General features: G+C 44.5%; 1 protein-coding gene across 5 annotated transcripts in view; it reads right to left on the bottom strand.

Moving 5' to 3' along the window:
• LOC141789760 (calmodulin-binding transcription activator 1-like) overlaps positions 1-13688 on the bottom strand; it is a 61451-nt gene that overhangs the window by 22163 nt on the left and 25600 nt on the right. For all 5 annotated transcript variants that reach the window (XM_074669266.1, XM_074669257.1, XM_074669258.1 and 2 more), the window contains exons 4-5: positions 5216-5283; positions 604-739 (exon numbers count right to left, since the gene is read on the bottom strand). In XM_074669266.1, the coding sequence (XP_074525367.1) occupies positions 604-739; positions 5216-5283 (204 nt within the window). The remainder of the gene's footprint in view (positions 1-603; positions 740-5215; positions 5284-13688) is intronic.

Below are 13688 nucleotides of genomic sequence, written 5' to 3'. Positions count from 1 at the left end.
GCCGCTTTCGTCGGGCTCCTGCTCACCTTTGCTGCAAAATGATCTGCCCCTCTGCAAACATCCGTGAGCCTCCCCTCTGTCCCACCTTTACTCCCTCTTCTCCCTCATTCTTTTTGTTTCTGACATGCATGCTCGCTCCTCTCACCTCTTGGTATATTCCTGCTGAATAATCAATTTTTTAGCTGGCTGATGTGACTCAAACACACACACACACACACACACACACACACACACACACACACACACACACACACACACGCACGCACAGACGCTGCCTTGAGACTGGATCGATACCCCTCTCTGTTCTGCTGAAGGAGGCATTGACATCATTCCTGGCCTCAGGCCAAACACACTCTTATCCTTCAGAAAGAGAGGGAGAGAGGAAGACAGGGACACAAGCAGCGAGGGAGGTAAAGAGAGAGGGGCAGCGCTCACTCTCAGGAAAACACGTTGGCCTCAGCATGTGTGTTTGTGTGCACATTCGTGTTGCACGTATGTGTCTGCTCGGAGTGAAGGAGAGTAAGTTAAGGACAGGATTGGCAGTGAAACTGTACTCGGCGCCAAGCATGTTCATCGACTTGTTTTTCAGCTGCAGTCTCTCACCTCCACTCCCTGGACTTTGAGCTTCATGTGATCCTCTCTGGTGGTCTTCCCGTCTTTCCTTTTCTTCCAGCAGTATCCATCTTTTCTGTACTTCACCTTCTTACGGTTGTAGAGGATCATAGAGCCATTTTGAGGCCTGATGGAGGAAAGCATCATAAACGCAAATGTTATAAACAGCAATAATTTCTTTTAAAGTGAAGATTTAACTTAACAGAACTAGAGATGCACTGATTCAGCTTTCTGGTCCTGATACTGATACCTGGGCTTTGGGTATCAACCCATATCCTACCCAATCCTGATCGGATACCAGCGTTAAATAATAACTTTTTGCCCTACTATTAGATAAGACTGGTAATATTTTGAGTAAAAGACAAAAACGAGTACATATGGAATTACTGAAGTTAATAATTATTTAAACTATAAGTGTTTAAATGTTAAACAGCAGTTTGGTTAAAAAATGACTCCAGAATGTACAGAAATGACTTTTTCATTGCAATATTTTATGCCTTGTAGACTAAAACATAGTTTAGCCTTAAGCTGCGTTTCCATCAAGCAGACCGGTTCGGTTCATCTCGGTATGGCACGCTTTTTGCAGTGTTTCCACTGACTCATCCCGGGACAGATCCCTAAAAACCAAGACGAGCCGGCCTACTTTTTTGGTACCCTCCTGTATGGGTGCCAGACTGAACCAATCCGCTCTCGGAAGGTGGAGCAACACACTGCAGACCATTGATTGGTCTAAAAGAATAGTCACTTACCCCCCGACAGCAGCTGCATTTCTCCTGGCGGCACAGACTCTTCTGAAACAAAGCTTGATTGCACTTTGTAACAGAGCGCTACATGCCAATCACAGAGAGGACGAAATGCTGCATGTCTTCCATCCGTGCTCTTTGTTTACTATGTTGCGTTTTTCTTCATTGTTGGATTTAATAGCGGGGTAAGCTGCTATGGCATCACGCTATTGTTTAACAGCTGCGGCTTCTGGCATCTGGCTTACACGGCGCCCACCACAAGACAGCACAGTTTGCTGTGGAAACGCAAACGGCGTCAGGCTTAACTGTACCAAACCGTCCCAAACCGTACTGAACCGACCCAGACTGCTTGGTGGAAACGCGGCTTAAGTGTCAAGTTTGGACCAATCCTCTCCCATCGATACCCGATCCAGCTTTGATTGATGCCAACATCCGATAACAGAATCGGATTGATGCATCCGATAACAGAACCTGACCAGAATTACTTTTATTTTTTTATTTCAAATTACCAAAAGCTGAAAAACTTTCCTCCACATCATGCATTCATGAAAACCATCTGACACAGGCGAATCGTGTTGTTGTTTCAACGTTACTCTCCCACCATCAAGTTTACAGCTCCACCTCTCTCATATGTAGACTCACACTCCTGCATGTTAATATTTCAGGAGGGTGATTTATCAGCGCAGCAGGAGCGTTGGCCTCTAAGCTCCTATTCTATTTACACCTGGTGGGAGGAACATACAAGCACACACACACACATACAAATACCATACATGTTTAAACACGAGATGCTACAGTGATATCAGACCTGGCAGGACCTACTGCTGTGTGTTCTTCGGTCTCAATGTCAAACCTGCTGCTCAGCAATCAATCATTACACTTCTAAAGCGTTAAGGACAGGTAGGGGTGTGTGTGTGTGTGTGTGTGTGTGTGTGTGTGTGTGTGTGTGTGTGTGTGTGTGTGTGTGTGTGTGCGGGTGTAGGTGGAGGAAAAATGCTTCTCTACCTTATCTCATGACAACAGAAAGAGAACAGGCCCGTTAACAATCAATAAACTGACACATACTCACAAGTGCTCTCTCCCTCACACGCATGCACACACACACACACACAGACACACACACACACACCTTTACACAACTCCTCTCTCCTTTCTCTGCCCTTCTCTTCTCCATCAACCTTCAGTCTTTATCCCTCTTATCAAAGTATCTCTATTTTCTGTTTACTGCCTCTTCAGTCCCTCCATTCTTCACTTATTTCTACTTAATCTCATCTTGTTTTTCTTTTTTCAACTTCTGTTTCCACTCTTCACTTGTATCGCCTCTCATTTCCTTTCCTTGTCTCCTCTCTTCCCCCCTTGGAATTTGATGTAGACCCGTCTATATGGACTGAGATGATTGCAATCTACTCAAAACGCTGTGTGTAGTGAAATTGAATTTGCTTTGAGCTGATTTTCTTTGACACCTTAAATCTGCTCTGTTTTGGGGCGAGCCTGCCAGCTTCTTAGCCGAGTGGAGACCCCCACCCTCCGATCAAAGCCGAGTTTAGTCTCTGTCTCGAGCGGTGTGAGTCATCTCGGAGCTGCTGATTCTAATTATGTTATGGAGAAGATGGATGAGATCAGATGTGTGCCTGTGCCTGTGTGTGTGTGTGTGTGTGTGGGTGTGTGGGCGGGTGGGAAATACGTGCACGTTCATGAATTTTTGTGCTTGTGTGTTTGTGCATGTGGACGATGCCCGTGTTCCTCACAAACCCTCCGATTCAAGCAGACATAAATGCTATTGATTGTAACTGGGCTGTGATGTGTGGGATATAAAAAGCTTTTCCACCGTTCCACCTTGTAGCAGAGCGAAAACAGAGAAGGCAAGGGAGGGAGAGTGGGAAAGAAAAAAAAAAGAGACGGCCAGATAAAGAGACGAAGTGGGCGAGTGAGTGAGTGAGTGAGTCCAGTAAGGGGAGGAGAAAAGGAGGAGGAGAAAACTGAAGAAGAGAGGAGGTAACAGTCATTATTTTGAATTGATGAGGCACAAGAAGGGAGAAATGAAGGTCATTGATTGTTATCTTAATATTGAACCCCAAAAGTGTGCGATGGATTAAAAGACACAAACACGCACAGCCACACATAAATGTCATTGGCTCCGTTAGCTGAGCTCCTTTCCATCTGATGGGATTAGGTGTAATCTGTTCTAATCGTGCCTCGTGTCATGTGTAAATGGGATTATATCTAACTGCTGCTCAATAACACCAATATAACTGCTGCTGCTGCTGCTGCTGTGAGGCTGAGGCTGTACGGCAGCACAACCAATCAATGAGAAATCCATCCACAACATAAACCGTGCAGCTGGCCTCAGGCTGCTCCTGAGAAGAGTCCTTCAGCTGGCACAATGGGAGCGAGCAGGCATCACCGCGGGCTTTCAGCGGTGTCAGTAATCAGATATAGTGCCAGGAGGTGACCTCTTCACTTGCTTTACTTTTTTCTTCCCTCTCCTATCTTTTTTCTTCTTTATCACAGCTACATCAGTGTTAATCAAAGTAAATGTCAATAAGGTCATTTATCAATAATTTAAAACGCTCTTCTGCATTGGCTCTTCTTTTGCCTTCCATGTCTCTCCTGCCTAACAACAACTTCTCCTTAAGTATGGGTACTAGGGCTGAACAATTTATCGTTTTCAGATCGAAATCGCAATTTTAGACAATGCAATTTTGAGATCGCCAAAGCAGAAATTTTTTGCAGCACTCCTGACTGACTCAGGATCTGTTGTGTCAAGTATTATACACATTCTGTTTTACAAATTTGTAGACAATCTATATGTTAAAAGTGCTGGTAAGCAGCTCAACAACACAAAGCCTCTGTTTAGGAGTAGAAGTTGATGAAAACAGATTATTTATCATCACTATTGATGATTAAAAAATCGTGAATTGCAATATCTGCCAGAAAAATTAGATCTTTTCCTAAAATCGTTCAGCCCTACATGTGAATATCCCAAAGCTTGATTAGAAGAAAATTGTGAATCGAATTGAAATCACAATATCTGCCAGAAAAATCGCAATTCAATCTTTTCTTAAAATCGTTCAGCCTTAATGGGTACTGAATTAGGTACTCTTAAAGGTACCGTCTGAATTCTGCCAAAAATACCAGGTACTGATTCACAAAAAATCAACAGGTACCATGTTTAGGTACCTAAATGCATCCTTATGACTGTGAGGGAGTGGAAGAGTAGGTGATTTTCCAAGCTGGACATGAACACAGCATTATAAGGTTAAATATTGAAGAATAAATATGTTACATAAAATAAAATTAAAAATAAAATGTATTTTATTGTGAAACATTTTTTTACCACATAAACACAAAAAAGTACCAGAAATATGCACCATTGAGTAATGATACTGATTGCCAGGTACCAGGCATTGGTACAGAAAAGTTCCAAATGTGAAAAGGTACCCATCCCTACTTCTTGTTGCTTTATAAAGAAGAAGTAACCTACAATTCATTGGGCTGGATGACTATTCAGTCCTGCCATGTGAATCCTTGTTCACACTCCCCCTTATGTACACAACCCCCCACCCATGCTGAATCTGAATTATACATCACTTATCCTAATACATTTACATTCATTATTACTCCATTTCCAGCTGACGAGGTGTTTTACAGTCCGGCCATATTCTGGAGCGCTCTCTACATGTAGAGCAGGCCGTCAGCAGGAGCCCTTGGAGAAAGTCGAAGTACATCACTAATGTTTTAATCAAACACGGGCACTCAGTCATTGAGATTAAACCAACGTGACTCACTGGCTGATTGAGCGATGCCGTGTTTGTACGTGGGCGTACGTGTGGGGAAACCTCTATCTGCAATCTCCTCACCTGGTTTTTGGCGATGTCGTCAGCCACTCATCGTGCTTCTCAAAAGTGATGAGATATGCAGCAATCTCCTGGAGAGACAAAGAAAAGACAAAAAGGTTACATCGCCATGTGTGTGTGTGTGTGTGTGTGTGTGTGTGTGTGTGTGTGTGTGTAGGTGCCTGAGTTTGTGTGCGAGTGCGTCACAAAGAGATAAAACATAACAGGTATTTCTAGATGACCTGCTGATGCCCACAGAGAGCGTGTCACTATCTGATTGCCACGGCGAGGGGCTGGCGCCTGATTGGTTACAGAGCAGCCAGTCAGGAGGCTGATACAGAGGACGGACCCTGAGGGCCAACAACCAATCACGCTCACCGACACACCAATGTCTCTCTTCACTGGGGAGGAAAAGCTATCTCCTCAATACACAGACAAGGGCCACGTAAACACACACACACACACACACACACACACACACACACACACACACACACACACACAGTGGGGGTTCAGACCCAAACACTAGCTTAAGGAGTTGGCTGATAGGAAAAGTTTTCCTGTACTTTGCAGTTTCACAGTTTCCCGTCAGATAAAGCCTTCTCCTAACTTCATTCTTAATTCCTGCGGCTCTCTCTTCATCTCCTCGGCTCTCCTCTCCTCTCTACACTATTTCCATTCTTCTTTCACACTCACGTGAATCCAATAAGGAGAAAGAAGAAAGTTCAAATCATCAGGTGCATTCTTCCGAGAGCAAGGGAAAACAAAACGTCCGTACACGCAGACAGAGACACGAGGAGATGCGGCTGAAAGAAACTATTGTTTATACCTGCTGCTTTTAAGCTGCTCATGCTACAGCGCCTCCTTCCCTTTGCTCGCTGAACTCTTTCACCCCTCGCTTCCTCCTTGAAAGATCATCTCTCCCTCCCCATCTCTGACTCCTATCTCACCCACTTGTTGTGAAAGACTATGAAATGTAAATTGTCCTCTTAAGGCAATCAGTGTTTGAAATGTGCCACAAAGCAACAGTGAAGAAGACATCAACACTCCAGCACTCCTTCATCTGCCCCCTCAGATCAACAGCCTCCTCTCCAGACCTCCTCTCCCCCTCTTTCTGTGTGTGTGAGTGTGTGTGTGTTTTTAGGTATCTGTCCCGGTTTGGTGTGAGAGCACTTTAGCTCCACACCGATCAGACTAGATGGAGGGACAAAGAGAGGAAGAGAGGGGAAGGAAGGCAAGGAGAGACGAAAAGGAAGAGCAGCTGGAGGGTGCTGGCACTTAACTGGATTGTTTTTTTTAGTATCCTCCATTCGATAGTCACGTCCCAACCCCCCTACAGCCTGGCTTTGAATTTAATGTGTTTACATATAAATGTGTGTGTGTATATGTGTGTGTTTTGTGGGAGGTTCTGTCATCACACCCTTAATAATTATCACTATCAAGCTGGCCACTGTTAATGTCTGTCTGGCTTAGGCACATAAAACGCTTAAGCCATAGCTGGGGACAACAAAACACACACACACACACACACACACACACACACACATACTCACACTCACACACAAGTAGTGCCTCATTCACTTATGCATCTATTCATTAGCTGTGACAGGCAGCCACCTCTCCTCCTCTCCTCCTCCCAAACCACTCCGCAGCAAGTCAATATCCTATACGGCCTCCACAGTCTCGGCCAGGCACTCGGGCTCCCCTAGTGACTGTCAGCCAGTGGGAGGCGGGAGGAGAGAGGAGACGCAGAGAGGAGACAAGGGGCTGGAGAGACAGAAGGATGGGAGGATTAGGAAGGGAGGGAGAGAGACTTGCAATTAAAGGCCTGCCCCATAAGAGCCATTAAAAAGCCAGAAACAGAAGAGTCAGCTGAAATGGCAGCCTGACACACACTCTAAAACACACCCACATGCACACACACTCTCAGTGCAGACACACACTGCCGCTAACTGCCTCAAACACACATACACACACGCCCATGTGAAGAGTGACAGAAGTGAGATGGTGAAGGTCGATCCTCAGGAAGTCACAGTTATTGTCCCGGCGGAAAGCAGTGATGGAGCGCTTAGAGCATGCTCGGCGACACACTGACCCTTCAGGAATACTCTGACTGTGTGTGTGTGTGTGCTTGTGTCTGTGAGTGTTTGTGTGTGTTAGCATTAGCGGTGCCAGACGTAGCGACAGGGACAAGTGTCTTTCTCCAGGGATCTACTCTAGAAACCCAGACGTTCTGCATGTCTGTGTGAGTCTACAGAATAGATTACGACAGGCCTAGATGAATGCACACACACACATGCGCACACTTTTCTCAACACACACCTCCTCTTGTCTGCCTCTGTGTGTGTGAAAGAGGTAGTAAGGAGAGACAGAGTTACTTAAGAAATATCTAACAAAGCAGAGCGCATGAGTGGGAAGTCAGATTGGAGCAAGCGGTGCAGTTGGGGAAATCAGCCTCCCACTCACGCATCACTGAGACCATCTCCCTCCAAGAAACTGGTGGCATGTACAGAAAAGCAGACAGACACACACACACACACATTCACATACACTTACAGGCCTCAGGGAGGCTTCCACAGGAGGGAGGGGGAGGAAGGAAGGAGGGGTAGGGAAGGTCGCCTACACTGCAACAGACTTATCCAGGAGCTTTCCCCAGGGAGATTCCGTTATAGGGTCTTGCCAAGGGCTAGTATGTGTGCGTGCGAGTGTGTGCGAGTGTGTGTGTGTGTGTGTGTGTGTGTGTGTGTGTGTGTGTGTGTGTGTGTGTGTGTTTGTGTGTGTGTGTGTGTGTGTGTGTGCACATCTGAAGTCTAATGATGAGCATCACCCTGACAGAGATCTGGGGGAAAACAGAGTTGTCTGTAAACTGGAACTGTCACATCCATTCGCGGTGCCTGAAATGACGGCTGCCTCTGGTTCTCACCGCAGACATCATTTGGCATCGAACACTTTATTTTGGCAGTACAGGGGAGGGAGATACATCAAGTGTCCCATTCAACTAAAGAACCTGCCTTCCTTCACACGCGTGGTGAGCCCTGTGTACATACATGGGCGATAGAGCTGCATTAGCCTTACCCGGGAGGTCTGCTGATGCTGTGATTTGCTCCTGAGCACCTCCGCTGACTCTCTCCTTCCCAAAACAGCTCAGTCAGTGTCTGACGTTGATAGACACTCCATCCAAAATTGCCTCTTCTTTTTATTATTTCATGTTTTTTTTTTTTTTTTTTGCAGACTGCTCACTTCTCTGTAGCTTGTTATTACAATCTGGAGCATTGCACTATCTTAGCCATTTGTTCAACCCACGTGTTATTGATCATGCTCTATTTTTAAACATGCCTCTTCAAGGGCTCATCATGTAAATGAAGAACAACAATAACATTCATATGCTAAAACCTTTACTGTTGCACAATTTGATTTGAGCTGTGATAATCAATAATCCATTAGAATAGAGAAAAGCCTGCAGGGATGTTATTATCCAGGGTTGTTGACAGAAATGTTACAGGGCCAGGCTCTCAAGAAAGTCCTGAGCGACCTCTAAAATCCCTGATATGATGGAGCTGTGGCCGCTTTAAGCAAAACTGATGATGAATAGAAGGAAGGACTTTGTTGTGTTTGGCTTTAAGCTTGTGTAAATAATAATGTGATTCCTGTTGTAAAGCAGGAAAACAAAGTCTTGTTTGCACTTTGTTTCTATAACCTGGCTAATTAAAATGTTTGGCTCTCAACACAAACACAGCCCGACAATGAGTACCAAAGCATAATTCTGTTCTGCTCTAACCACACAATAAAATTCCATCAAGTCAATTGTAAACCAGAGCAATAATGTGTAGTTTGTATTATATTCCCAAACTGCTTCACTCCCCACTGTGTGGTACTTTCAACAGCCTTTATATTACCTCCACTGGCTAATACAACTGCTTAATGCTGTTTCCATAACAACTGTTGCAAAGCCCCTGATCAGAATTCCTCTCTAGCTTGCCTCATGTTTATCATATAAACACCTCATCACACACTGGGCAACACACACACACACACACACACACACACACACACACACACACACACACACACACACACACACACGCATAGAAGACTTGTACACACACACATACAAATAGGTTGTCCATTAATACACAAAGTCGCTTGCGTGGGGAGTAAATAAATAAATAAACAGAAAAACTTGCTTCTACTGTCTTCTCCACTTGTTTAGCACACACACATGAACACACACACATTCAGTGCTTGGATTATCATTGGAGGACAGGGTCTGACCTTCAGAGGGTACTCGCCCCTTTTCACCTGCTTGGGAGAGAGACGTGTGTGTGTGTGTGTGTTACATCCATCTCTGTCACACTGTGATTCTCAGTGCATTCACACACTCACACACACAAATGCATGTGCACACACACTGACGCTCAAACGTACACATACAGAAATAGCTCACATGTCAAAGCTAATGCATGGTGGGTTGCAAAGGCATGAATGAGTGTATGTGCACACACACACACAGCCACACAGGTTTGGTCTTAGAGGAGTGTGTGTGTGTTGGCTGCTGCCTGGCTGAGTGACGGCTTTATAATGAAATAGTCACTCTGTCCTCTCCTTCCCTCCTCCACTACCTCCCTTCTTGGTTTGACCTCTTTACTTTCTCCCCCAGCTCACCCACTTCCCCCTTTTTTCCATCCTTCTCATCTCTTCTTTCACCAATATCTAGAAGTTCAAATGGTGAAGGTTGCAACACACACACACGCACGCACACATATATACAAATATATATATATACCCACACCAAGTAGAGAAAGTAGCACAAACTTTTTAAGCACAGACCTGAGAGTGAGGACGAGTCAGCTCCAATCCACTGAGGGAACATCAATCATCTTTTTCTAAGACTTCCTCTCTGTTGCGCACCCTACCTGTCCTCTTCCCCTCGCCTTGTATTTGCATTTGTGGAGACGGCCCCCTCTGTCTCAGCAGGGGGGCAAGCACATCAAAGGCGCCAACAGGTGTGTGGTGTCAAACACAATGCCAGGACCCCTGCTGCGCTGGGGCGTCTTGGATAAAGCCTGTCAGAATCCTCAAAAACTCCCACAAAGTTAACCAGGTAACCACACACACACACAGAAACTCTCACTCACACACACACACACACACACACACACACACACACACACACACACACACACACACGCACAGAGGTATATTTGCAATCTCTAATGACGAATGTGTGTTTTCCAGTGGGAGGGCGGAAGAAGACAGGAGTGAGGAGCAGGTGGAGGTCTGACTGAAGGATTCTCCAGCAGTTGTGTTAACCCCTGATTCCTCATCGCTCTGTGAGTCACTCCGCCCTGCCAGGCTCATCTCCGCTCTGCTATTCTTGGTGTGATTGTGTTGAGGAGGTTTGCTATGCTAAAGAGAGAAAGATGCACAGAAAGAGGGAGGCAGAGGTAGTGGCAGAGAGGGAGGAAAAGAAATAGTGTGTGCCACCTCTCATTGGCATAAATACTTGTTTACAACAAGACATAAATTGGCACCCTGTCAGTCAGTCTCTCTATTTCCCTCTCCTTTAACTCTCCTACTCTCCTTCCCTCCATGTCTCTATCTGTCTCTCCCCCTCTCCGTCTCTCCCTCTGTGCTGCTAAGCGTATTACAACACTCCCTGGTTCAGCCCTCTCTCATTACCATATTCTAATTACATTCGTTAAGGGGAGCATTTGGGAGTTTAATGAATAAATTTGAAAGATGGGTCTCCGTGGCGATCTTTAGGTTTGTCTCCTCCTCTACACACAGAAGACAAGAGCGTGTGAGTGTGTGTGTGTGTGTGTGTGTGTGTGTGTGTGTGTGTGTGTGTGTGTGTGTGTGTGTGTGTGTGTGTGTGTGTGTGTGTGTGTGTGTGCATGTGCTGGCATGCGAGGTGATGCACCTGTTTGTTTGTGTGTGTGTGTGTGTGTGTGTGTGTGTGTATGCTCTCGGTAAATATCACTGTAGCTCCATTTCAGAAGAAACAAACAAATCTAGTTAACTGCCGCAGCTCACGTGGACTCCTCTGTCTGTAAAAATCAATTCAGAATTCTGTTTGTCTCCGCCAAATAAAGATTTCATGTCATTTATTTGTTGTTTTGGAAGAAAATCTCAGAGCCACCCATGTTGAAGTCATACATATTTAACTCTCCTCAAGCCTCAAACACAAACTGGCAAAGACAAGCATCAATTTAAAGATGCACCATTTGTCTGCAATATTGGGTTTATATTCTCAGACCAGGAGGCTGCACTCGCAGGTGGAGTTAAAACAGTCCTCAGTGAGAGTAAACATTAAAGGTTTCAACCCTCTGTTGTGGAGTTTGATGAGTCTCCTCCTAGGATTAAGCCTTAGGCTGTCGACCGGAATAGACTGTTAGTGCGGGTCTTGCAATCACTCTTTCAGGGTATTGCAAAATTTGATGTACCTTTCACATGATTTAATAAAAGATTCCCAAATGCATAGGTTTTAAATTCTGATGATCGCAAGCTTCTGCTTCAAGAAGCAAGAGAGCAAAAGCCTGTATTGCTCAGAAATTTCACTTTAAAAACTAACAACTCAATGCACTTTTAGTCAGCTAACTACCATTGATCACTGATAATTAAATAAAAGCACATGAAGCAGGAAAATCAAGTAGACTCTCATCTAGTCCAGTCCCCTCAGAATAAACTTTTACTGCAGCTGCACTCAGTTAAAATGATTTGTTTTCTTTCGCTAAATTCACTGTGAAATGTTTTATAAAATGAAGTCAGCAGAATTTGAGCAGAATCAGGAAGTTCTTGATTACATTTTTTTTAGAAAGTATTACCAATTCCTACATCTTAAATCTAACTTTAACAATTTAAAAACCCTCTCCTCCTCTTTCACTCATCCCGAACCGCCTCATGAAGGACTGACTGTACTCATTCCTCAGCCTGAAAACTACATGAGCGGTGAGCAGCTTTCCAGTCTAACGTCTGATAAACGTAATCCATGCCATTAATAGTTTATAAGTGTACTGTATAGTGAATCAATAGATCCAAAGGGACTCCTCTTCACTGAGGCTACAGTGTATTTACAGTGATGATGCACTGTGCAAGGTGTCAGCACCCTCTCTGCAAACACTGTGACTCATGCAGTGGGCGCAGTAGTATGTTAGCTATCTTTAAACTTCTCCATACTGTAAGATGCATGAATATAAATAGATAACAAGGGGAAAGAAAAAATGTAACAAATCCTTTTTATTGTTTTGAGTCGGACATCAGCTCGTTGCATTGGGTTTGGCTTATCCTGATCTTCTGGAGATATTTTTCTTTGCCTAACTACCGTCGTTTCTGCCAGAGCTAATTAGTAATTGTTCTAATTTGATGCACTTTTAGAGACGATGGAGGAGACAGACATCAGTCATCGCCTGCTGTGCTGTCCTAGTAACTTTCCACCTCATATAAACTGTAATGGTGTGTGACTTTCTACTTCAACATGGCAAACAGCACCTTCGAGCAGGCAGAGAGAGGAGCTTACAGCCTCACTGAGAGAGCGATGCTGATGTTGTGTGTTGGAGATTGTTAAGACCAGCAAGCTGGCAAGCTGCATATAAAAAACATTCAAGCCAGAGTACATGCTGCCAACAAGAGGCACTCATGCAGTTATAGGCTTAACACTTGGTAATACCTGTTTCTGGGCTGGGGAATCTTGTTGTTGCCATGTTTGTTGCTGTTTGCTTGGAGTGGTGAGCTAACACTTCACAGGATAACGATCACATTTTTTTGGGATGGAGATGTTTTGCTCCATGTGTTACAGAGGAGATTCAGAAAAGACTGTGATCATGTTAGCACAAACTTTACCAAGCATAAATGAACACCCTGTCTCTGTCACTTTGCCAAGAAACAAGTGAGAGGTGTTTCTGAGTATATAAGGAGTGTATAAGGTGTTAATCACGCCCTAGACCAACACTTTATATAAACTATACATTCAAACAATTAAATACATGCACTGTCAGTATGCAAATGAAGCATCAGTATCCCGACAAGAGTTTCCTCCTCAGAGAACAAGATGATGGATGATATATAGCAGCTGAGCTGGTCTTCGACTAATGACACAGCTGCATTACAATACACAACTTGCTACACAGTTAATATTGCCTGTGCATAGGCACCAAACACACTCACACAAACACACAAATGCCACCCTGTTTAATCCCCTGGGAATCAGTGAAATTTGATTACTGTGACTTTTACAAACACACCCCATATGAGAGTAGACATTCCATACATCAGCAGGAGGGAGGAGGAGGAGAGGGGCTGGAGGAAGAGGAGGGCAGAGACAGGGGAACAGAGGAGTATGTGATGTCAGGTTGAACTGCATTTTGGGAGGAGAAACACACACACACAATATACACATATGTGCACATGGCATTGGATTCTGTGTCTATTACAGGAAATGCTGGAAATGGTATATTTAGCAGTCAGCATATACCTCCCTGGGTAAATATTGTAAATGTGT

This window comes from Halichoeres trimaculatus, unplaced genomic scaffold, assembly GCF_033239565.1.
Source record: "Halichoeres trimaculatus isolate MK-OKI-2021-1 unplaced genomic scaffold, fHalTri1.1 fHalTri1_scaffold_1, whole genome shotgun sequence".
In the NCBI taxonomy this organism is placed as follows: Eukaryota; Metazoa; Chordata; class Actinopteri; order Labriformes; family Labridae; genus Halichoeres; species Halichoeres trimaculatus.
Note: the sequence above shows the minus strand (reverse complement) of the source record. Positions and strands in the feature narration are given on the sequence as shown.